The sequence below is a fragment of the Kwoniella bestiolae genome, chromosome 1 (assembly GCF_000512585.2).
Source record: "Kwoniella bestiolae CBS 10118 chromosome 1, complete sequence".
NCBI classification, from domain to species: Eukaryota; Fungi; Basidiomycota; class Tremellomycetes; order Tremellales; family Cryptococcaceae; genus Kwoniella; species Kwoniella bestiolae.
In genome coordinates this window covers 6,579,110-6,599,795 of record NC_089241.1, presented here as the reverse complement: position 1 = coordinate 6,599,795, position 20,686 = coordinate 6,579,110, and the positions used below count along the sequence as shown (strand labels likewise).

At 47.0% G+C, this 20,686-nt stretch overlaps 8 protein-coding genes across 8 annotated transcripts; 6 read left to right on the top strand and 2 right to left on the bottom strand.

Moving 5' to 3' along the window:
* Window positions 1-241: 241 nt before the first annotated feature.
* On the bottom strand, window positions 242-2,337 carry I302_102472 (uncharacterized protein; the record flags this gene model as incomplete). The annotated part of the gene is made up of 5 exons (XM_019187844.1): window positions 242-613; window positions 796-1,095; window positions 1,284-1,583; window positions 1,655-1,808; window positions 1,982-2,337. The coding sequence occupies 5 exons, from the start codon at window positions 2,335-2,337 to the stop codon at window positions 242-244; spliced, it is 1,482 nt and encodes a 493-aa protein (XP_019050722.1).
* A 1,125-nt stretch (window positions 2,338-3,462) lies between these two features.
* I302_102471 (uncharacterized protein) lies at window positions 3,463-4,941 on the top strand (the record flags this gene model as incomplete). Its single annotated transcript, XM_019187843.1, has 2 exons — window positions 3,463-3,588; window positions 3,757-4,941. The coding sequence occupies 2 exons, from the start codon at window positions 3,463-3,465 to the stop codon at window positions 4,939-4,941; spliced, it is 1,311 nt and encodes a 436-aa protein (XP_019050721.1).
* Window positions 4,942-5,641: 700 nt separating this feature from the next.
* I302_102470 (uncharacterized protein) lies at window positions 5,642-6,305 on the bottom strand (the record flags this gene model as incomplete). The annotated part of the gene is made up of 5 exons (XM_019187842.1): window positions 5,642-5,658; window positions 5,735-5,826; window positions 5,882-5,925; window positions 6,017-6,108; window positions 6,245-6,305. 5 exons carry the CDS (start codon window positions 6,303-6,305, stop codon window positions 5,642-5,644), a joined length of 306 nt encoding a protein of 101 aa, XP_019050720.1.
* Window positions 6,306-7,220: 915 nt separating this feature from the next.
* I302_102469 (uncharacterized protein) lies at window positions 7,221-11,207 on the top strand (the record flags this gene model as incomplete). Its single annotated transcript, XM_019187841.1, has 10 exons — window positions 7,221-7,489; window positions 7,581-7,701; window positions 7,768-7,860; window positions 7,928-7,982; window positions 8,041-8,870; window positions 8,928-9,371; window positions 9,460-9,588; window positions 9,702-10,175; window positions 10,277-10,399; window positions 10,461-11,207. The coding sequence occupies 10 exons, from the start codon at window positions 7,221-7,223 to the stop codon at window positions 11,205-11,207; spliced, it is 3,285 nt and encodes a 1,094-aa protein (XP_019050719.1).
* A 489-nt stretch (window positions 11,208-11,696) lies between these two features.
* I302_102468 (uncharacterized protein) lies at window positions 11,697-13,558 on the top strand (the record flags this gene model as incomplete). The annotated part of the gene is made up of 7 exons (XM_019187840.1): window positions 11,697-11,813; window positions 11,903-12,108; window positions 12,252-12,419; window positions 12,486-12,585; window positions 12,661-12,783; window positions 12,885-13,439; window positions 13,505-13,558. The coding sequence occupies 7 exons, from the start codon at window positions 11,697-11,699 to the stop codon at window positions 13,556-13,558; spliced, it is 1,323 nt and encodes a 440-aa protein (XP_019050718.1).
* Window positions 13,559-13,830: 272 nt separating this feature from the next.
* On the top strand, window positions 13,831-15,652 carry I302_102467 (DNA ligase D, 3'-phosphoesterase domain-containing protein; the record flags this gene model as incomplete). Its single annotated transcript, XM_065869484.1, has 10 exons — window positions 13,831-14,188; window positions 14,253-14,324; window positions 14,469-14,546; window positions 14,604-14,618; window positions 14,688-14,717; window positions 14,778-14,913; window positions 14,970-15,072; window positions 15,155-15,167; window positions 15,280-15,441; window positions 15,549-15,652. 10 exons carry the CDS (start codon window positions 13,831-13,833, stop codon window positions 15,650-15,652), a joined length of 1,071 nt encoding a protein of 356 aa, XP_065725556.1.
* Window positions 15,653-17,385: 1,733 nt separating this feature from the next.
* On the top strand, window positions 17,386-17,640 carry I302_102466 (uncharacterized protein; the record flags this gene model as incomplete). Its single annotated transcript, XM_019187838.1, has 2 exons — window positions 17,386-17,566; window positions 17,615-17,640. The coding sequence occupies 2 exons, from the start codon at window positions 17,386-17,388 to the stop codon at window positions 17,638-17,640; spliced, it is 207 nt and encodes a 68-aa protein (XP_019050716.1).
* Window positions 17,641-19,934: 2,294 nt separating this feature from the next.
* Window positions 19,935-20,282, top strand: I302_102465 (uncharacterized protein; the record flags this gene model as incomplete). The annotated part of the gene is made up of 2 exons (XM_019187837.1): window positions 19,935-20,082; window positions 20,227-20,282. The coding sequence occupies 2 exons, from the start codon at window positions 19,935-19,937 to the stop codon at window positions 20,280-20,282; spliced, it is 204 nt and encodes a 67-aa protein (XP_019050715.1).
* Window positions 20,283-20,686: the final 404 nt, after the last annotated feature.

Sequence of the window (20,686 nt, the reverse complement as noted above, 5' to 3'; positions counted from 1 at the left end):
ATACTGTATTGACTTTGTCACATTCATGTCTCTATCTAATTCTCACAACGAATGATGTTTTACAGAAAGTGATCGACTATGAGAACAAACTACATTACAACGACTCACTTGATACGCTACAAATACCAACACGAAGCTGAACACTGAAATGATATTGTCCTTTCCCCCCTCCTCCGTCGTACTATTCTAAACACTAATCAGAAACACAATGTCCTATCCATAAAATGTCCCTTCCCTTGCTTCACATCCCATCCTCAGTTTCTTCCCCACTACCACTACCACCCCCTTTCAATCCCTCCCTCCCTTGTCCTTTCTCCTGCACCTCCCTCGCCTGCCTTCTCGCCCAAATAGCTCTCCCAACTCTACTTTCATTCCTCCTATTCAACTTCCCGCTCAACCAATTCCCACATTCCACCAACTTGTCGAGATCTATACCCGTCTCATACCCTAGTTTATGCAGTGCGTAGACTACATCCTCGGTCGGGACGTTACCTGTCGCTCCGGGGGAGTAGGGACATCCGCCCAGTCCGGCGAGGGAGGAGTCAATGGAGGTGAGATTATGGGGTAGGAGCGAGAGGAGGGACGAAAGGGCTAGGGAGAAGGTGTCGTGGCACTGTGTGGTCCAAGAGGATCCGTGTGAAAGCAAAAGAAGAAGAAGATGAACATCAACTGTCAGTGTTGGCTATTAGCTGATGGGAGAATAGAGGAAAACTCACATGTGCCTGAACGATCATCATGAACAACGAACTCTACGTTAGCTCCGCCAGCTTATGTGTCATCCAGCGAGCAACTCACAGCAACACGGCTCATATCCATCCCCCTCTTCTCGCATTCCGTCCAGACCCTCCCCCAAGTTTCCGGATCACCTTCCCCAGTGGTATCTCCCAGACTTATCTCATAACAGCCCATCTGTAACAGCCTTAGAGCCACGTCGACCACATCTTCAGGAGGTGTTGAACCCGAGTAAGGACAGGTGATGACACATGATACGTAGCCTCTGACTCTGTAGCCTAATGATCTCGCTTTGTCGATGACGGGTGGGAGAGATGATAGGATTTTGGCTAATGGAGCGTGGTTGTTGGCTTGGGAGAATGCCTGTAAGAAGGAGTAGTCACGGGTCAACTCAAATCCCTCTTTCCCTGTTTACCATTTCGGTGAAAGGACGGGAGGTGTCACTTGGAACGACGTTACGTTGAATCATCTCTTGGTATACAGGAGGTCTCTCTTGAGATATGGCAGAGGTACCCCCAATATCATTGAGAACCAAGAGGTAGTGAACTCACCTCAGTAGCAGACACAAAAACAGCCACCTCGTCCGTCAACCTCCCACCGCCATTCGCACTATGCTGTTCTTGAAGTTTGATCAAGTTCTCCAAGCCTTTCATGTTCGGTACCAGTACTGGGAAATGTACCTGTCCCGCTGATGAGGGGATGAGCGTACTATCTATAATATGTTTAAGCGATGATGGACCGAGGCCGCTCTCTTCGGGAGTCTGCGGTCGAGTCGAGGGAGGTGAAGGTAGAGGGAGCGATTGGCCTGTGAGCGGTGGAAGGAGTGGGAGGAGTTGGGGCGTATCTGCCATCTGTGGATCAACGAATATCAGCTGGTGATCTGCCTTTGCTGAATAGCATTTGAGGAATGTTCATGATTTACCTGAGGAACCCAGTCGCCCCGTACAAAACTTCCCACTTCGATGTTCCTCAATCCTGCTTTTAAAAGCCTTTCGACCAGTTCTCGCTTGAGCTCGGTGGGGACGGCTGGTCCGGGGAGGTTCTGTAACCCGTCCCGAGCGGATACTTCGACAATTCTGCGGTCAAGGTGAGCATTAGCATCTCATTGTCTGATGAGCAGGACAATTCGCGTGAAAAATCCATGTTCAGCTTCTCCCGGTGATACATTTGTCTTGGATCGCAAATGCTCATTTCCTGTGCCCACAAGGCACAATCCTCCAAACAGATCAGTGACACAGCGTCAACTCACCTTATGAATCTCCCTCCACCTTCCGACTTGGTCTTGAGCTCCCTCGAGATCATCCTCTCCTCAGCCTGCAGGACTTTGCTATTGAACGCCTCTGTCCTCTCCCCCAGCTCCGGAGACGGAGAGGGATACACCCCGGTCGAGCGAAATCGTTTGGTCATGGTACTTGAGGGAGGAAGCTGTGTACCTGGTAAAGGGCAGAAGTGAGGTGAGGGGGTTCGAATGGCCGACGAGGAGGTGGTGGACAGGAATCGTCTGGAGGGGCAGAGGGGTGGCTTCGTCGGGGTTGAAGGTGCGCGAGGGACAAAGGAAGAAGGAGAGGGGAGTCTGCCTCGCATTCTATCTTGTTCTTCACTCATGATGTTGGATGGACCAGTGTATCTATCACTTATGGATGGGATGTGAAGATGACGATGGGCGAAATAACGTTCACAGCCTCGGGAATGAATTACGACACGGGTGCGGGAAGGTATGGGTTTGCTGAGCGAGTACGACATTGAGATCTGGGTCTGGCGCTTTGATGGTGGGTTTGGCTATTGGCTATTGGCTTTTGGTTTGCGCAGTGGGAAGGTTGGCTGGATCATAAATGCAGGATATAGATATCATCGTAGACGATGATGAGAATGACATGTTTGAAGACTTGTTAGATATAGAGGTGACCTCGATGATGATGATGATCAGGTGGATGAAGATGAATGCTGCTTGTACGTGTCGCACCCGGTTATCTATATCCGAGTTAACTGTTACTACAGATTCGTAATCAGTGATTAGCAATTGGGAAATCACAATCACTCCTCTCATTACCAAAAAAGCCTAATAGGGCTAATAATTGAGACACAGTATTTATCTGACTGGTGGGTCGTCGAGATCCGTCCACCTTACATACCTTCTAAGAATGCATTTTGATCTCCAGATAACAGTCAGTACACGCAGATAAACGGTAACCTCTCTCAGTCAGATATATGAGTTCATCGAACCGGATACTGACACTGACACAAATGCACTCACACAATAATCGATCAGACAGGCATCTGAATACGAGGTGTTGATCGATCATCCACAGATTACTATCTCAACCAGGCCCACTAACCCATTGAATTGATAACTCTTACTTCCGCTTACATCCTGCGAGTTTCTACTAACATACCTCAGTCAACCAAATTGATCAAGCCCCTGTCATACGATCATTATGCCAATCTCAATGAAAAACATACTTGGCAAAAACGACCAGGCGGGTAAGGTATATATATTCAACAGGTATCTGTTTCTGAACGAGAGGGGATCGTCTCCCAGTGTTCCAATCCATCGTATTGCTGTTCCAGCAATCTCCAACTTTACCCACTGTCTTTACTTTACTGTACCATCTTCACACATCACTCGCTGTCCTTACTTGTCTTTCGACCGATACCCAACATTCCATCGCCTCCACTCCTCAACCACATCTTATCAGTAACACGACTTCAGAACGTCAAGGTATAGCAACGATGCAGATACCCGCCTCTACCCTCTTCCTCCTTCTGTTCTCCCTCACATCCCTCGTCGACGCGAAATACCGTCCGCCGTCAACCGCTTCGCCAGATTATCAGAAATGCAAACATGGTGTTGACTCGGTGAGTCTTGTGTTCTGGTCCTGGTTTTGGTTGTCCCACTACATTGCATTGCAATCCAAGTCCCGGTCATGTGTGCGGAGGCCAACCGAGAGAGAGGAAGAGCCTGATTCTGGGGGCCCTTGTGATACGAAATCATAACATTGGCTAATACTCCGGTCGCAAACACAGGACCCCTCATGCATCCCAACCGTCTCAGACGAATCCGTCTCCCTAATCCGCGATTCCAAAGGTCGATTCCTCCTCCTAAACGAGAAACACCCAGAGTTAAAATCCCACATAAGACAGCAGACCCGTTCGCCCTACGTCGCTCCGACCTCTACCATCGTAGTTCCCACAACACCTATGGTCCCTGCGTTGGTGGCTCCGGAATTATCCACTGCTGCTTCGACCCCTACTTCCTTGCCTCTGATGAAGAAGGATTCTCTCCTAGATAGGAGTGAGGATATGGACATGGTTGCTCAAGATGAAGAGGGGGATAGGAAGTTTGGAGGGGCCAGTTCGTGGGCTAGACCATTCATGGCTAGATACGAATCCACTGACGGACCAGAACAAGAGGAAATGGTGGGAGACGAGAAATTCGCCATTGCCAAGCCGTTTAGGATTAAAAGAGATACCAACCATTTCAGCCTACCTTCCATCCCCTTCATCGGATACGGAGGTGGGAACGATTTCTCCTCAGTCCCTCCAATTGGTCCCGATGGAGCTCAAGATATCGTGGCTTCCATTTCTACCTCAGAGGAACCTGGATCAATGGTCGATTTGATTGGGAATTTGAAATTCGGTTACGGCGGAGGATGGGGTCGACCATGGCGACGTTCTCCTGCCCCTGCTCCAGCTCCTAAGGATTGTTTGGAGGAGACCACGATCATCTCAACTGCAACTGCCACTGCCACTGCCACTGCTACGGTGATACAGATCCAGACCCAAACTATCACCGCTACGCCCACACCTACCACGATGGCCGTGGATATGGATGATAATACGGGGAATGCGAAGTTTGGGTATGGTGGGGGGTATGGACGACCATGGAAGAGGCAGGATCAACCAGCCGAGTCTATCCAAGAGAATGGGATTGAAAAGCCTGAGGAGGCTGAGGAAGATACGGGGAATGTGAAATTTGGGTATGGGGGTGGATGGGGTAGACCATGGAAGAGACAGGGTGGGGTCGATGGGTTGTCTGAACCTCTGCGTTTGCCTGCTCAGGGTGGGGATGGGGATCAGAAGGGGAATATGAAATTTGGGTATGGTGGCGGATGGGGCAGACCATGGAAGAGACAGGCGGATGAACCTTCGGGGGACGATACGGGGAATATGAAGTTCGGGTATGGTGGGGGATATGGACGTCCTTGGTGATGCAGGATCACTGTACACGTTTGTATTATTGGATATTGACGCAAATCGTGTTGGACTCGCTTGGTTGAGGATTGTACGGGTATAGTTTGCCTTTTGCCTTTTGCCTTTTGCCTTTTGCCTTTTGCCTTTTGCCTTTTGCCTTAGCCTTTGGTCTTTGGTCTTTTGTTGGTTGGTATTCGATATACCTGGTTTGTACGATACCATGAATGAATTGTGATGTATTGTCTAAACCTGAATTCCATCCAGCAATTTCTCGCGAGACGGATTATATCATACCGTGGAGAATCGATATGAAGTAAATTAGCAGTGTTGGTTTTGGTCGTCAGCTCAATCTTAATTCTTGTTCGATCATCAGTAAATCCAAAATCGTATTTCAGATAGTCAAATCAGATTCTTCAATGGTAATAATCTCTTTTCATCCACAAATATCAATGAATACGAAAAACGAAAACAACGGAGAGAGAATATATAGTATGACTATATTGGGGAAAAAACAAGGTAAGATTGGATGAAAATATGACATGAACATGACCTTCTCAATATGGGCTTCTATTCTTCGCCTCCATCTCTACGATAGACTTCCACTGCTCAAGCGTTATACCCAACCTATCTCTTCTCTTCGATCATTATGCTTTGACTTGGTGACTGAGGTAGATAAGTGAGAAAGATGGTGCTTGGAAGAGGAAAGATAAGTTGTGATTTATTGACCGCCGACCTCTATGGTATGGGCATGATATCGTCAGCTCAGCCGACATGCCATCTTGTATGGAATGATGGAGAGAAAATCACTCACGCTCCAAAAGCACTTCGATCGAGTCACCGTCCTCGAGATCAAGGTCATTGGCCGTTTGGTCGTCGAGGATTCGTTGACCGTCGAAGAGGAGTCTATAGGGTCTTCTGATGAGTATCTTTCCTTCTTTTGTGATTAAGACCAACTCACCTGATGGCGGCTACATCGGTTCCTACTCGATCAGCGTAGGCAGACTAGAAAGCTAACGTCAGCTACTTGTCTTTTTTTTACTACCCTTATCCGTCCTCCTCCTCTACATGTTTGATTGAAAGACTTCCGACTCACCTTCAACTTGTTAAGCTTGGTAGTCTTCTTGATCTTGAAGAACACCTCATCACCGTTGGTGGACACAATCTTGATGTTGAGCGTATTTGGGTCTAAAGTATAAAGTAAAGAAGATATCGTCAGCGGCAAATCCCATTCTTTTTCCCCTACGGCTGGGGACAGCTTCTATGGTCTGCTCCGGCCTGAAGTATGTGACAGATGACGAGTAAAGTAGGAAGAACAACTCACCAGCTTCGGGCTTTGGCTTAGCCTCAGCGGGGGGAGCAGCTGGGGAACCGTTATCTGACATATTGATGGAGTTGTATTTGAATTTATGGACCTCAAGTAACCAAGCTAAAATTCGTTGAGTCTTGTAAGAATCTATTTCGATCTTTTAGTTGGTAATGGGAGTCTTGTGAGTTGTTCGCTCGAGGAGGTTATTTGTGGTTCAGTTGATGTGATGGTGGTGAGCTGAGAAAGAGGGAGAGAAGGAAGAGAGAAAAAGAAGGATATGGATATGTATGATGGTAGTGGTGATGAAAACATTGATGGATCGCGTCCGAGACCAGGTTGATTCGACTGTCGTATGACATTTAGGCACGCCGGCCTTCGTGTACCTATGATTCTAAATGGAAGGTGTATATAAGTGTTCATTCGGGCTAGGGTTGTACGTGGTTGTGCGTTGTTCTTTCCCCCTTATTTGATGTTGTTACTGCTTGTTATTGTCAACATTACCACTGCTACACCCTCACTCATCGTCATCATCACCGACGCGCTTGACTTCATCATCGTACACCTGTCAAGTCGTCTCGTATGTGCATTTGCGCAGAATCTGATTACAGATCTCAAAGCAGCTTAGCATCCGGAGGGTATACCAAGGGAACACGAGGTAAAATCAACATTACGCGTATCGACTGAAAATCAATAACATCACATCATCATCGTCCATTTTCGGGATATCTCCTATAACGAGGTGAACCGTGTGGACCAAGAGGTGACATACCATCTTCAAGTGGATTTACCACCCAGCACGACCAACTCCTTCTGCCAAGAAAGATAGCTCTCAGCATACATCCCTACCAACCAACCTGGAATACATCGCTTTATACAGCAGCCTCAGGCTATCGGTGAGCCTGCTTTCAGCTCTTTATGCTGGTTTTTGTACAATCGCTAATATGTCATGTTCTCCCAGTAAGAAGGAATATTCGAATTTCACTCCACCAACATGCCACGTAAATTACCCCCACCAGCAGCAGTAGCACCTATAGAAACCCTTCTTCCTCCCCTTCCTCCCTCACCTATCATCCAGACATTACGGAAAGACTGGAGATGGGCCGCCATATCTCAATTCATATGGACCTTCTCAGATGCCTTTGGCTTGGTAGATTGGGATATCGAGGCGCTAGAAGCAGATTTCGATGGGGATGAGAAAACATTGATACCGACATTGATAGCGAAATTGTTATTCGCTTTAACCTATAACAGACAGATCAAGTGAGTTATACATTCCAACTGAAATATCATCCTTATCACCCCTGTCAACAGTCCAATAGTGGACTGAAGCTAACGATATTCTATGTTCTAGCCGAGATAACGCTTTCGAAAGTCTGCGGAAGACGTATGCAAAGCGTCGGCCAGAGTCTAAATGTCTATTAGGTACAGAGGAAGCACCTGTAGAGTGGGAAACCCTAGGGTTGAGTCAGAAGGTACGATCCAGCTGTATAGCCCTCGATAAAGCGAGGCGAATAGCTAATGTATGAACATAACAACAGGTTCAAATACTGCACGAGCTATGCGAATGGCAATTAGAGGATCCAGCTAGATTCAGAGGATTACTGAAATCCGAGGAAGAAGCTGTATCATGGGTAGGTCGGTCTCAGCCGTTCGGTTCGTCTTATCTTTAATTACAAGCTGATAGATTATACTATGTAGCGAGTAGAACCTGTAGGATGGGATAAGGACGGCAATACATATTGGTTATTTGATGGTATGTCAATTTAGCATTTTTTATCATACAGTCTAATGTCTGATCTGATACCCTTTAGACAACCGGCTATGGATCCAACGATTACCTCCCCCACCCCCGCCTCCGCCTCGTCCTCTCAAGAAATCCTCTCAGAAAGCCAAGAAAGCAGCTCGGAAATCGCGACCATCCGTCCACTCCTCCACTTCCGCACCCAGAAAATCCCACAAGAAACGAGAAATTACACCTGAACCCTCCCTTACTCCCCCACCGAAGGAAGAAGAGATCCTGAGTGGATCGGGACGACGCAGGAAATCTGTGAATTTCTATGGGAACCCTACACCCACCGCTCAAGCTTTGAAACGTGGTTCTGCCATTCCTCCTATTACTCCAACAAATGTGCCCGGAAGTTCGAGATCGACGAGATCAACAAGGAACAACCATGTGGAAGAGGTTATGGAGAGTCCTTCCAAAGCTAGGAATACACCTTTACCGTTGGGAACGAGGGTATCAAGGAGGTTGCGGAATGTGGATGATGAATGGCAGCAGGTACCGGAAGATTGGTTGTCCACCCCTGCGAAAACATCATCCAAGAAGGGGAAGGGGAAAGCGAAGAAGAGTGATGGGGATGAGAGTGAATTGAGTGAACTGACTGATGAGGAGGAACATGAGAGGATGGTTTTGGCTAGTGGAGCTAGGAAGGGGAAGGGAAAGTCGCCTGTACCCGTTGCAATCACAGATGATGGGGAGGAGAAGCAGGATGAGATGAATCTGGATGAAGGTGGTGGGGAAGAGGTTGATAAGATGGACGTGGATCCGCCAACGCAAGACCAGGAGCAGGAGCAGGTGGTTGAAGCAGTGGCTGCTGAAGAGACTGTGGAAGAACCTGAAGAAGTCAAAGTTGATAGCGAGGTGAGTCTATTGTCCAATGAGGTAGCCAGACGAGCTGATTTGATTACGATCCTGCAGTACATCCAACCAGAACCTCCTGCGGTTATTGCAAATGGTCATGAAGCTGATGCTGCAGAGGATCCTCAAGCGGAGACCTCACGACCAGATGCTATCGCAAACGCAGCAGGGCAGACAAACGGCGATGACACGGGAGTCATTGAGGAAAACGAGACACAACAGGTCCCAATAGTGGATGGCGAAGTGCCTGTTGTTGATGGTGAAGCGGCGGAGGAAGGGGTCACCAGAGATACGGAACACGGAGATGCAAATGGCCAGCCAGAGCCTGCTATCGTGGAAAAAGCTGTTAATGGGGACGGTGAAGCTACGCATGTAGAAGCTATATCAGCAGCACAGATAGTAGAAGAGATCAAACCGGAAGTGATCGAGAAAAAGAGTGACCTGATCTTATCATGGGAAGAAGGCCGATCGCATATCTCATCAGATTTTGTGGAATGGGAAGCTGTGAGTGTGCATTATCCTCGATCATCAAAAAGCGTGTTTAAGGGCATATCATGCTAATCATGCTAATGCTGTGTATGTGTGCATTTAGGTGTGTGTGACACTATACGAATGGCGTACAGTCCCTGAACAATTCGCCAAATCAAAAGATGCAGACGAACAAGCATTGTATGCCCTGTTAACCGAAGAAGTTGGACCCACCATCATTGGATTCTTAGTTGTGAGTGGTTTTGATGCGATTTCAGAGATCTCTATTTCCTTCTTTCTGTCCTTTTATCGATCTTCATTTATTGAGGTTGGTCATCCGATGTTGATGGTACGATGCGTGTACAGGCCAAGGAGCAGGAACGAATCAAGCAAGAGGCGGTGAACAATCGAAAACGATCATCACGAATTGCCACCAGGGAACTGGAACGGGAGGAAATTATGAAGAGGGAAGCTGCTGAGAGAGAGATGGAAGAGAGGATGGAGAGGATCAGAACTGAGGAAATAAGGAAACAGAGGGAAGAGGATGAAGCAGTAGCTATCCAGAAGGCGAGGGAAGATAGGTTAAAAGAGAGAGAGGAAAGGGCTTTAGCAAGGGAGGAAGCGTTATTGAAGAAGGCAGAGGATGATGCGAAGGAACGGGAGAGGAGGGAGAGACGAAGGGAGAAGAGGAAGAGGAGGAGAGAAGGAGAGGAAGTATCGGATGATTCGGATGATGAGACGATGAATACCCCTAGAGGTGGGACTGGGACTGGGACTGCTACGCCTAGTGAGAGGTGGGAGTTGAATTGCGAGGTTTGTAAGAAGGTTGGATGGAACATTGTGAGTGATCTTTTGGTGTCTACTTGAGCAAACAGCAAATTGGTGGGGTGGATCTGTGTAGAGGGGAACTAAGCTGACGATATCTTCTTCCCTTATTTTAGGACGAGGATCTCGATCTGGTCTGCTGTGATGACTGTGGGAGATGGCAACATACTGAGTGTCATGATCGGTTGGACGCTAGGGAAGGTAGACCTGGAAGAAATTGGGATCAAGTCGATTTCAAGGTGAGTGTTTCCTTCTCTTCTGGTATGTCCAATATATGCTAATATAGACTTTGATATCTAGTGCAAAGAATGTCAACACCGCGCAGCACGCAAGAAGCAGCGAGTCTCAACGGAACATACCATCCATCCTCCTCCTGCTCAGTACACCTCCCAAGCCAATGGTCATTCCCATGCTCACCCTCATCCATTAAGTCAATCGCATTCACCATACCCTGTGCTACCAGGCTCATCACCCGGTCCACATGCTAGACCACCCATCGACCCTTCCAGACCACCCCCACCACCACTGGGTCCAGGTGAATTCTACTTGCCATACCCTCATCCGCCAGCTAGGGAAGATAGACCTGCTGGGTATGCCGTGTTTTATCCTCCAGGCCAACAACAGTCGCCCTCAACCACCGGATATCAAGGTAGTTCACCCGCACAAAGGTATCCTGCCACTCCTCAATCTGTACCTTCACAGGGACAACCTCAATATCCTTCTCCGTCTCAACAAGGATATCAGGTATCGCCTCAAGGGCAATTTCAAGGTCATCCCCAAGCGCACCCTCAGGGGCAACATACCTCCCCTCCACATGCTAGATCGTACATTCAGAATAATGGTCCATCATCCCATCCTCAGGTACAACCTTCGCCTCCTTCATTGGGTCATTCCAACTTCATTCCTCTATCTTCAGCTAACAGACCTCCGCCTCAAGCTCAACTACCGCAAGTACCCAATGCGCTATCGGTCGGTGGCAACGCACTACCAACACCTGAACCTTCTTTGGCTAATCAGCGACCCGCAGGTACACCTCATCTTGTGTAGTGACCAGCGTGAAGGAAGACCTTGGCTATGATATTTACTATCTATATTCCCATCTTCCACTTCATTTTGTTCATTCTTTTCTTCTATATATACTTTTGGGATCTGTGTAAATCATGTTAACCTACAGAATGACGTAACTCTGGCATGTGGTCTGTCATTGTTTGTCATGATTCATTGATATCTATATGCATAGACTGATATCATATGTATCTACTATAAACCTTTGCATTAACCGTACTGGATGAGCAGGACTTGGTCTTGGGGGGATGTCGACGAACCTCCACCAGACAGATGAAAGAGGTGTCAACATTAACATTCCTTTCTTTCTTTCTTCCATTGCAATTGTGTTTTCCCAATTACAGACATTCACACCACCATAAACTCACACTCGCCTGGAAGACTGATTCCTTGCATTACAATTTCCCAACTCTCATCTCTCATCTCACGTCTTAAACACAGACACTGGTCCACAAAGTATAGAGAAGGAAGATGAACTACGGTGCTGGACCTTCCTCCTCTTCCTCCAGAGGGACGGGCTTAGCTGGAGGACAGACCCAAGCTCATAACAACAGACCAGCGGTGGTACCTCTCAGTGTGGATCTTCTCGTGGGTATCCTGTCCCATCCCACTTCTTGGGTTTACCTCCTCTTCTACCTGTTCATAAGGGTGTGAGCTGATATACACCACCGCTGCAGAACAAATTCCGCCCTTCGAAACATTTCAAAGATGCCCTCGACCCCGAGTCATCCTCTACGTCGCTCCCTTCTCCCCCGTCCCTCTCCAACGACGCGGGATCGGCTGGAAAGAACATCACGAGCTTGAGCTTTGACGATGCCGGCGAGAGGATGGTGAGTGCGGGGAACGATGATATGTTTGTATTGTGGGATGTAAAGAAGGGGAGGTGGGTTACTGTCTCTCTCTTTCTCTCTTACACACTTTCGGTGAAGATTTTGGTCATGAATGATATCTCCTTTAAAAAGATGGCCTTTATCAGTGCCATCATAACCTTACGTCTCGTACTTACCTTACCTCCTGACACTGTAGGAAGATCAAACCCCTTTACTCTAGGAAATACGGGATAGACCTCCCCCGATTCACCCATAAGACGGGAACGATCGTACATGCTTCTACGAAGGGGGATGATCATGCGGTGAGGTATCATTCAATGCACGATAACAAGTATTTGGCATATTACAAGGGACATACTGCGAGGTAAGTAGTGAACTCATGCAGGTTGTACGGGAACCGGAGCTGACGAGAGTGATTGTGATGGTGCAGAGTCAGATCGGTCGATATGAGCCCTATAGACGATACGTTCATCACTGCTGGGGATGATGGGACGGTCAGGATGTGGGATCTCAGAGCGAGTGGGTGTAAGGTGAGCTGAGCTGCTGGTCCGTTATATACTTGTTCATATATCTAGCGAGCTGATGTTATCTGTCTTGGTTGATAGGGCCTGGTCAAGGATGTGGGTGGATCGGCGATTGCTGCGCTGGATAGTCAGGGGGTGGTCTTCGCTGTGGCTTGCTCGGATACTCAGACGGTCATGATGTATGCTACCAGTACGATGGACAGGGTGAGTGGTCTTCTTCTTCCCCGTACTCTGTTACATCGTTGTATATATCATTGTGCTCGGGTAGGTCAACGCTTATCATCGTGTATATCTTCCCTACCCAGATACCGTTCAATTTCCAACCACTCAACGATATAAATTTCGCTCGAGACTCCATCCCACCGCCTAAACCCATCTTCACCTCCATCTCCTTCTCCTCCAACGGGGAATACCTCCTGATCGGAACCTCCTCCGACGTACACTACCTACTTGACGCTATCGACCTTGTACCCCTAAGAAGGTTAGTGGGACACCAAGGATTAGAACGAGACAAGAACGGTACCAAGGGCCACGCCCCAAGGAGAGGATGCAGTGGAGAGGAGGTATCGTTCACTGCTGATTCGAGGTTCGTCATTTCCGGATCGGCAGATGGCAACATCCTCTTTTGGGATCTTTCGGATAAAGACACTGGGTCCAGCACGACTACTGAGAGTGGACAGGTCAAATTGAGCAGAGCGGAATTGGACGATGGGCAGAAAGATCCCAAATCTATACAATGGCATACGCTGCCTATACCTGATTTACAGGCTAGGGTGGTTTTGAGAGGAGGGAATGGAATGAGCAGGGCCGTGAGGTTTAATACAAAGTTGCAGATGTTTGCGGTTGGTGGGGAGGATCTGGTAAGTCGAGTTCTCTTAATGCTGCGCGACGAGATTGAGCTGATTTTTATGGTGGTGATCTCTAGACATTCTGGCTACCTGAGAAAGACGAGGATAGTAAGATCCAAGAGGGCTGGTGAGCGGCGAAGTAGATGGACTAGCTTTGAGAGGATCTGCGAGAGAAGTCAAGCCCGTCGTTGATATACTATCTGATAGAGATATATTCATTTATTGTAAACAGATCATATCATGCATGAAAACATACCATGTATATTTAACATTCTCAGGTGGAGGTGGTCCAGCATGACGTTTAACGCTTTTATTAATAATAACAACAATACCATTGATCTCCTGAACCTCTCACTCTTGCACATCCACATCGACCTATTCTCACTTTTGGCAACCCCACGAGATGTTCACTCTTCATCTGCTGAAGCAGCAAAAGAAGCTGAAGCGAGTCATTGCGACCCCTCAATGCAAGGAGATAGATAACGACTCAGCTGGAAATGGTAATTCCCCGTACCCGCATGGGACTCTTGACAAAACGACAACCAGTGATTTCCATCCGCAGAATACGGATCGTCATGATCAAGAGTCAGCCGCCCTCCCTATGACTGAGCGACAAGAGCACGACGGAATTGGAGATGGAGTAGAAGAAGTAGAAGAAGAAGAAAGAATTGGGATATGGGGGTTCACTCGATCAGAGGTCGAACAATTCCCTGCGCTGAGAAAGAGGAACTTTTGGTGTATCCAGAGACACTCTGCTACAGGTGAGTTGCGTCTGACACTTCATCCCGATCGGGGTATATGATCTGACGGTAATCGATATTGTAGCGATGCACTACGATCTAAGGATGCAGGTGGACGATGGGACTGTTAGTTGGGCTGTACCTAAGGGATTGATTGGTGAGTCACACTTGGCTTAGCTTGGCTCGTATACGGACACTGGGGACTTGAGGGAAGATGCTCTCAAGCGTTCCGAACGGAGCCTCATATAAGCAGATGGAGGAAGAAAAGGCCTGGCTGATGAATACATATTCGACCGAATAGGCATATCAAAGAAAGGTGAATCGAGTAGGCTGGCTGTGGAAACTACCATACATCCCATAAGCTATACGACCTATGAAGGTGAGCAGTGGTCTCTTTGAATCCACCCCTTGGGCTAACACAGCTGTACATATGTAGGTGCAGATGGACGTAGTGAGTCTTTCCATAAGCAAGGTTACAATCGAATCCGAGAATGGCTGATATCTTTGAATGGCAAATCAGATTTCTCAGCAGGCAGGAAAGGAGGAACTTGTGAGCAACTTTCTCTACTCATGTGGTATGATGCAAAGCTTACTGGCGAATGAGAAACAGTGTTATGGGATATAGGTGAATATACCATCACCAAACCTTCTTCAGCTATCGATTCTACTTCGGATGAGGAGAGGTCTGTCAAACGAAGAAGGATATTGAAGGGTGATAATGATCCAGAGGAAGGTAGTGAAGACTCGTGAGTTTTATCCATAGTGTGAGTGGTGGTCGAGCTGATAGATTTTTTTAATCTAGAGATGGGAAATATCAGGAAGATCTGTTTCGACAGTCACTTGAAAGGAGAATAGGGTATGGGAAAAGTAGGAGTATGCATTTCATATTACGTGGAGGGAGGAAGGTAAGTGTCCCTCCCTACAATTAGCTGATTCACTCGTTAAGTGGGAAGAAGTGTAGGAAGCTGATATGCCCGATTGTCAAAGATGACAAACCATCGTAAGTAGATGGTCCATTGTCCCAACACGTCGTATCTCTTGAAGCAGATTGGCGGTATACATCAGACGGGAAATACTACTGTGTACTTCTGCGGAGCGTGTACTGATCGCAGGAATAGACTTCATCCTCGTCTTGGCAGCTTCGACCAAGCATACTTTCTCGTCCTCTGGCCAAATCAAGAAGACCTGGTTTCTGAGATTACCTCGAGAGGTCGATGGATATCCCTGGGATAGGGGTGGAGAGGAAGGTGGTCATTGGGGTAGAAGCGTTAAGAGTGAGTCTCGTCTTTCCTTTCACTCATCTTGAGGATACGGCAAGGCATATCTTACCTACAGAACTCATTGCTCCATCTGGGTTGCGCTGACAATCTGGGATCTATAGCTGGGCGAACGCTGAAAGAAGTCACAGAAGGATACCTGAAAAGGCCGGACAGATGGGCCAAGGAGGAAGAGAGGTTCAAGAATTGGTTTGGTGATGAAGATTAGATTGTCGAAAGAAACTCGATACTGGACAAAAGACAGGTGTAACAGGCAACCAATCGCTACAGCTCCATAACTAGTCAGTCCAGCGAGGCACTGTCAAACTGAAGACGTAAGCAAGCCGATCATATCGGACATGCTTGATCCTGGGTGACAAGTTGATTGGCGAACGATTTGTCGACCCTCATCTTCCCCACTTTTGGCGATACTGAGTTACAGTTGGGTCGACGTTCCTTAGCGAAACAAAGATGGATATACGCAGCTCCAGATTATTGGAGGTTGGTCAGATTTTAAACGGGCGCAAGTTGATGAGAAGAGCTACTAGGAGCTAGAAGTGGGGAGGAATAGGTAAATTAACAGTGCTGTAGTCATCTGGGGGAATTGCTGTACCGTGGTATGAACCCACTTCCACGAGAATGAACGAAAATCTATCGAACGAACTCGCACATTCCGACAGGCGGAGACATCGGGGTTGAGGCAACGAACTCACCACTGAATTGGTAAGGGCAGGCCGAAAATCACGTTCATTGATATACACAGCCTTTACACACCTACACACCAAATCGTCCGACCCTTCAAGCTAGGACATCCCATCCATCAACACGCTTTGACCATGTGTCTGTTTCTCTTCGCAAGGCCTTCGTGGTTGCGCTGGTCCGGTGACTCAGGGAGAGAAAGCGGCAATGGCGATGGTACGATTAGTGATGCTGCGGCGGTATTTGATGGTGATTGTAAGAGGCGAACGAAAGTGACTTTCACCTTGAGACTCGGCCTAGAACCTGTCGGATCGACTCGTCACCTTGAGGATCATAGTCCATGGTCGAAGGTAGCTTCACACGCTATGATCCTACCCTCTTCACCTAACCGAGAAGATCGAGTGGATCTGGACATCCATATCCAACGTTGAGGGACAAGAGTATTGGGTTGTTTTGCGAGTCAAGATACCTCATGTAGAGTACCAAGAAGGTTCCGAAGCTTTTTGAAATGAGTCGAACGACCAAATCTTATGTCTCCTTGATGATCAAGAAGTGTGATTAGTGCATTTCGGCAATCATTCTCAGGATAGAATCCGATCGAGTCCGAGGTAACCTCTGTACTAACCAGCGAAACGAGTAACGGTAGGTTACTTGGCGATGTACATGTGATTCTTCAAACTGACTGTATTGTCCTCGTATGTATGGCCACTGAGTGATCGCACAGATAAAACCACTCACAACACGCTCAAAGTGGCGTTGATCGGAATTTTTAGTCAAATTTGAAACGAGGGTTGATCCTGTTGATCATCATAACAGGAGAGAAATCCCATCAAATTCTGGATTTCCTTCCAAGATCAGTGAAATATGGAACGGGCGCACGACCTTGAAGCGATGAACTAAAGTGTAAGGTAGTGTGAGAAAAATTTCATTTTAGACAAAGTACAAAGTTGAGAGAGGAGAGAGGATTGACATTAAGGGGAAAACTGCGGTGTACAGCAAACAATAAGTTGAGAGATCTGGTTCTGCAGTTCGGTCGAAATTTTTATTTCAATGAGGAAGGCTTTTGCTGGAAAGGTATGAATACGACAAGCTTGCTGAACCGTCTCTTCACTTAATTCTCATCTTACTTGACGTTCAAAACAACAACGACACTTTACCACCATACACCCTAATCAACAAATACTTTCAATATCTCCAGACCAAGTCATACGACACCCCCTACAACAGCTTGACGGCACACAATTCACTCGATACTCCAAAATCATGTCATCAACTACCAAATCCACTCGATTGATCTTCTCACCTATAGTCTTCATCCTCGTCTTACTCCTCATCATGGCCTTCATGGCTACTCCAGCAGAAGCTGCGTTCAACCCCGTCTACATGTCGTATTACTGTAGACAGCAGTGCGAACAGAAATTCGCAATGTGCGCTAGGGTTGCCAGTGAGTCGACTTTCTTTCTCTGTTACTCTTTTTGGTATCAACCTTCAGTTCAACACCGACTTCAATTCATTTGAGACGTGACGTAGTCTACCCGTTCCTTTCTGTCTGCTTTATATCTTCTCAATCATCTTCTCCCCTCTTTACCGGCTTGAGCAGTTATACTGTACCTAGTAATTATCCCATCCATGACGACATTTCCAATCACTCGATTTGCCACCCGTATCAAGATGCATCTCTCGGAAGTTCCCCATAAAATGCTTGATAGGGTATAAATGGCGACGCATCTCTTGCTGTGATCTCCACTCGCTTTTATACTATGTTATAACCCGTGTTGACCGGTTTAACATATTGTATATCGTTACAACCCTTGATCTTGCTTGGGCGTGCTTGATCGAGAACCATACACAGCTGTGTGTTCGTGTATGCGTGTGTGTGTGTGTGTGTGTGACAAGGCTAATTCATCGATTTCGTTTGATTAGTCTCCGGTCCTCGACTCGCCTCGTGTTACTCGATCAGGACAGTGTGCTTTATGCACTGTTAGATGCCCTCGATCAAACTCACCTAAAACACGTTTCCGCCTCATCCCAACCTTACTACACTTGCACCGAAAGAAGAAACATCGTTTTCATCAGCTCTCAACGGACATTCAAGGTCACGCACCACTTCGTTACTCCAGATGGACAATCGGTTCTTACTCCACATTCCACATTTCTCACAATTTGAATGATCGAGAAACGACAATGAATAACGCACCATTTTCCCACACCGAAAAATGTTCTCATCGTTGCCTGTAAGGCCCAACTCACCATAGACTACTTGATTCCTATAATGAACTTTCAAAGATAAAATAGATGTGAATGCGATCTTCTTCCAGTTTTCTGTTGATACAACGACCTCGATATAGATAGATGGGTATGGATGTTTTATAAATGTCAGATACATAACGAAAACAAAGGTACTCCTTTTCCAGAGACATGCAATTTTATGGTGTATTATCTTCTTATATAAGATATCATCTTGTCAGAGGCGATGAAGTTTGGGATGATGTCCATCATCATCGGTCCATGATCGTACAGAAAAGGAAGATGAGAAACGTTCATTGACAGCATGGGTCTTTAGTTTGATGATTTTAAGGTATTGAGTTGGTGCGGTACGCACGCTCGGGCCGTTGTATATCCTGATCCGCGATGATACGGATCAATCCTCCTGAGCTCACTTACCCACTTTCTCAGTATGTTATACAACCTGCTCTACCTCTTGGGCATCGGTATTGCTGCAGATGACGCCATGGCGACCAGCATCCCCAATATACCTACGCCAAAACGGGTATGCCGAGTAGGTGAGCATACAAACAGGTGATGTCACACAAGCTAATTCATATCCGGCGGCATGAGGCTGTGACAATATATGATATCATGTATTCCCCATCCCATCTAAAGGTATGGTGGTCCTTTACCGTAGGTGGGGAATAAGCATCTCATGAACGTTCTTCTTCCTGCTACAGCAGGTTAGGTTAGCTAAGCGAATTTAAAGTTATTACAAATAGTTGCGGAAAGGGGCTCGAATGGACGCACGGATGTTGTCAGTCAGTTCTTCCCTCATCAAGCCTCTTGACCCCACCAAAAAATTTGTGTTTCGCTTTTTCTTCTTCTCCTCTCATACCGTTGGTGATGACGATGGTGGCTCCAATCTCAGAACAAAAAGGAGTATTACATTTGATCTAGTCTGACCTAACGCACAGATCCAAAACTTTGAACACGCCTCTTCCACCTCCTTTCCTTATCAAGTATTATACGCACACTTACCACTTCTGAGATGGACCACCAGGAAAGGTCGACCATCCTTCCTTGTGTATCAATGATGTTTTCCTACCAAGCTATACAAGTGGGAAAAAGGAACATCGATTTACCCACTCCCTGAACCTTGGGAATGTTTGGACCTCGTTGATGAGCAACATCATGTTGATATTGCTTACCATGCGTTTTTGACCCACTTGCTATTGCTGAGTTTAGTTCCCCCATTCGGAATGATACGATAAGCAATAATCACGACGACGATAATTGAGGTTTGGACATGGTATATATTGATGGCAAGGGAATATCGTCTTATACTTTATTTCCCATCCTGTTCAGCCGATGTATTCCTGTATTTGCTTGACCATCATAATCGCATATCAGCTAGTCAAGACCTTCTTCGCATTACCTATTAAACTCGTAGTACTGATTTACCGTGAGTGGTACGTTCAATGAAGGTACAGATATGTTCCAGCTTATCCTCAAGTTCGTGGCCGCCACCACTCTGCACAGGTGACCAAGACCAGCTCCCTTCTGCCAGACCCAACACTCTTGATCGAACCGCAACACCAACAATGTCCAAGCTCAACATCCTCAACCTGTTCTGGATTCTCCTCATCGTCTTTTTCCTCGCCTCGATCCCTATGGCAGAAGCGTGGAACCCTTATCTCGCATGTAAAGCAACTTGTAACGCAGGGTATCTGAGCTGTATGAGCGTCTACGGTGAGTAACCTCCCCTCCCCGACCTTCGCTTTCCTACCCACCTCCTTTCCCCCAAAGCACTTCACTCCTGTCATATGATTCCGTGGTAGTTGGGCTGCCATTTTAGTATACCAGCTGATGTTCAGTATGCCGTTGGGTTCGCAGGTAACGTGCAGATTTGCAATGTCGCTTTGAGAAGCTGTTTCGCTAGATGTCTTTGATACTTCGCGCACATGACTCAGTCAATAACATCGAACGTGATCATGCCGAGGTCTCAGGATTGAAGTTGGTTTGGACAGTCAGTACCCATACACGCGGGAGATAAGAGATGTGGAAGGGAGTTTGTTGTTATCATTTTCTTGGTGTGTTGTTTGTACCATATTCGATTTCAGTTCTGATTCTTTCCTTGTAAATTATACCATGCATCGCATCTCTTGCCGCATTGCCAGAATCGGCCGGTGCCTCGTGATTCGTGTTCTCATGATGATCAATTTAGGTGATATGGAGCAGACAGATCCGACAACACCAATCTTCGATCACACACCACAGACTCTTAGCGGCCCCCTTTCTACCCACCATATTCCAAACACAACAATGATCAGCGTGGTGGATCGCACAATTGCCC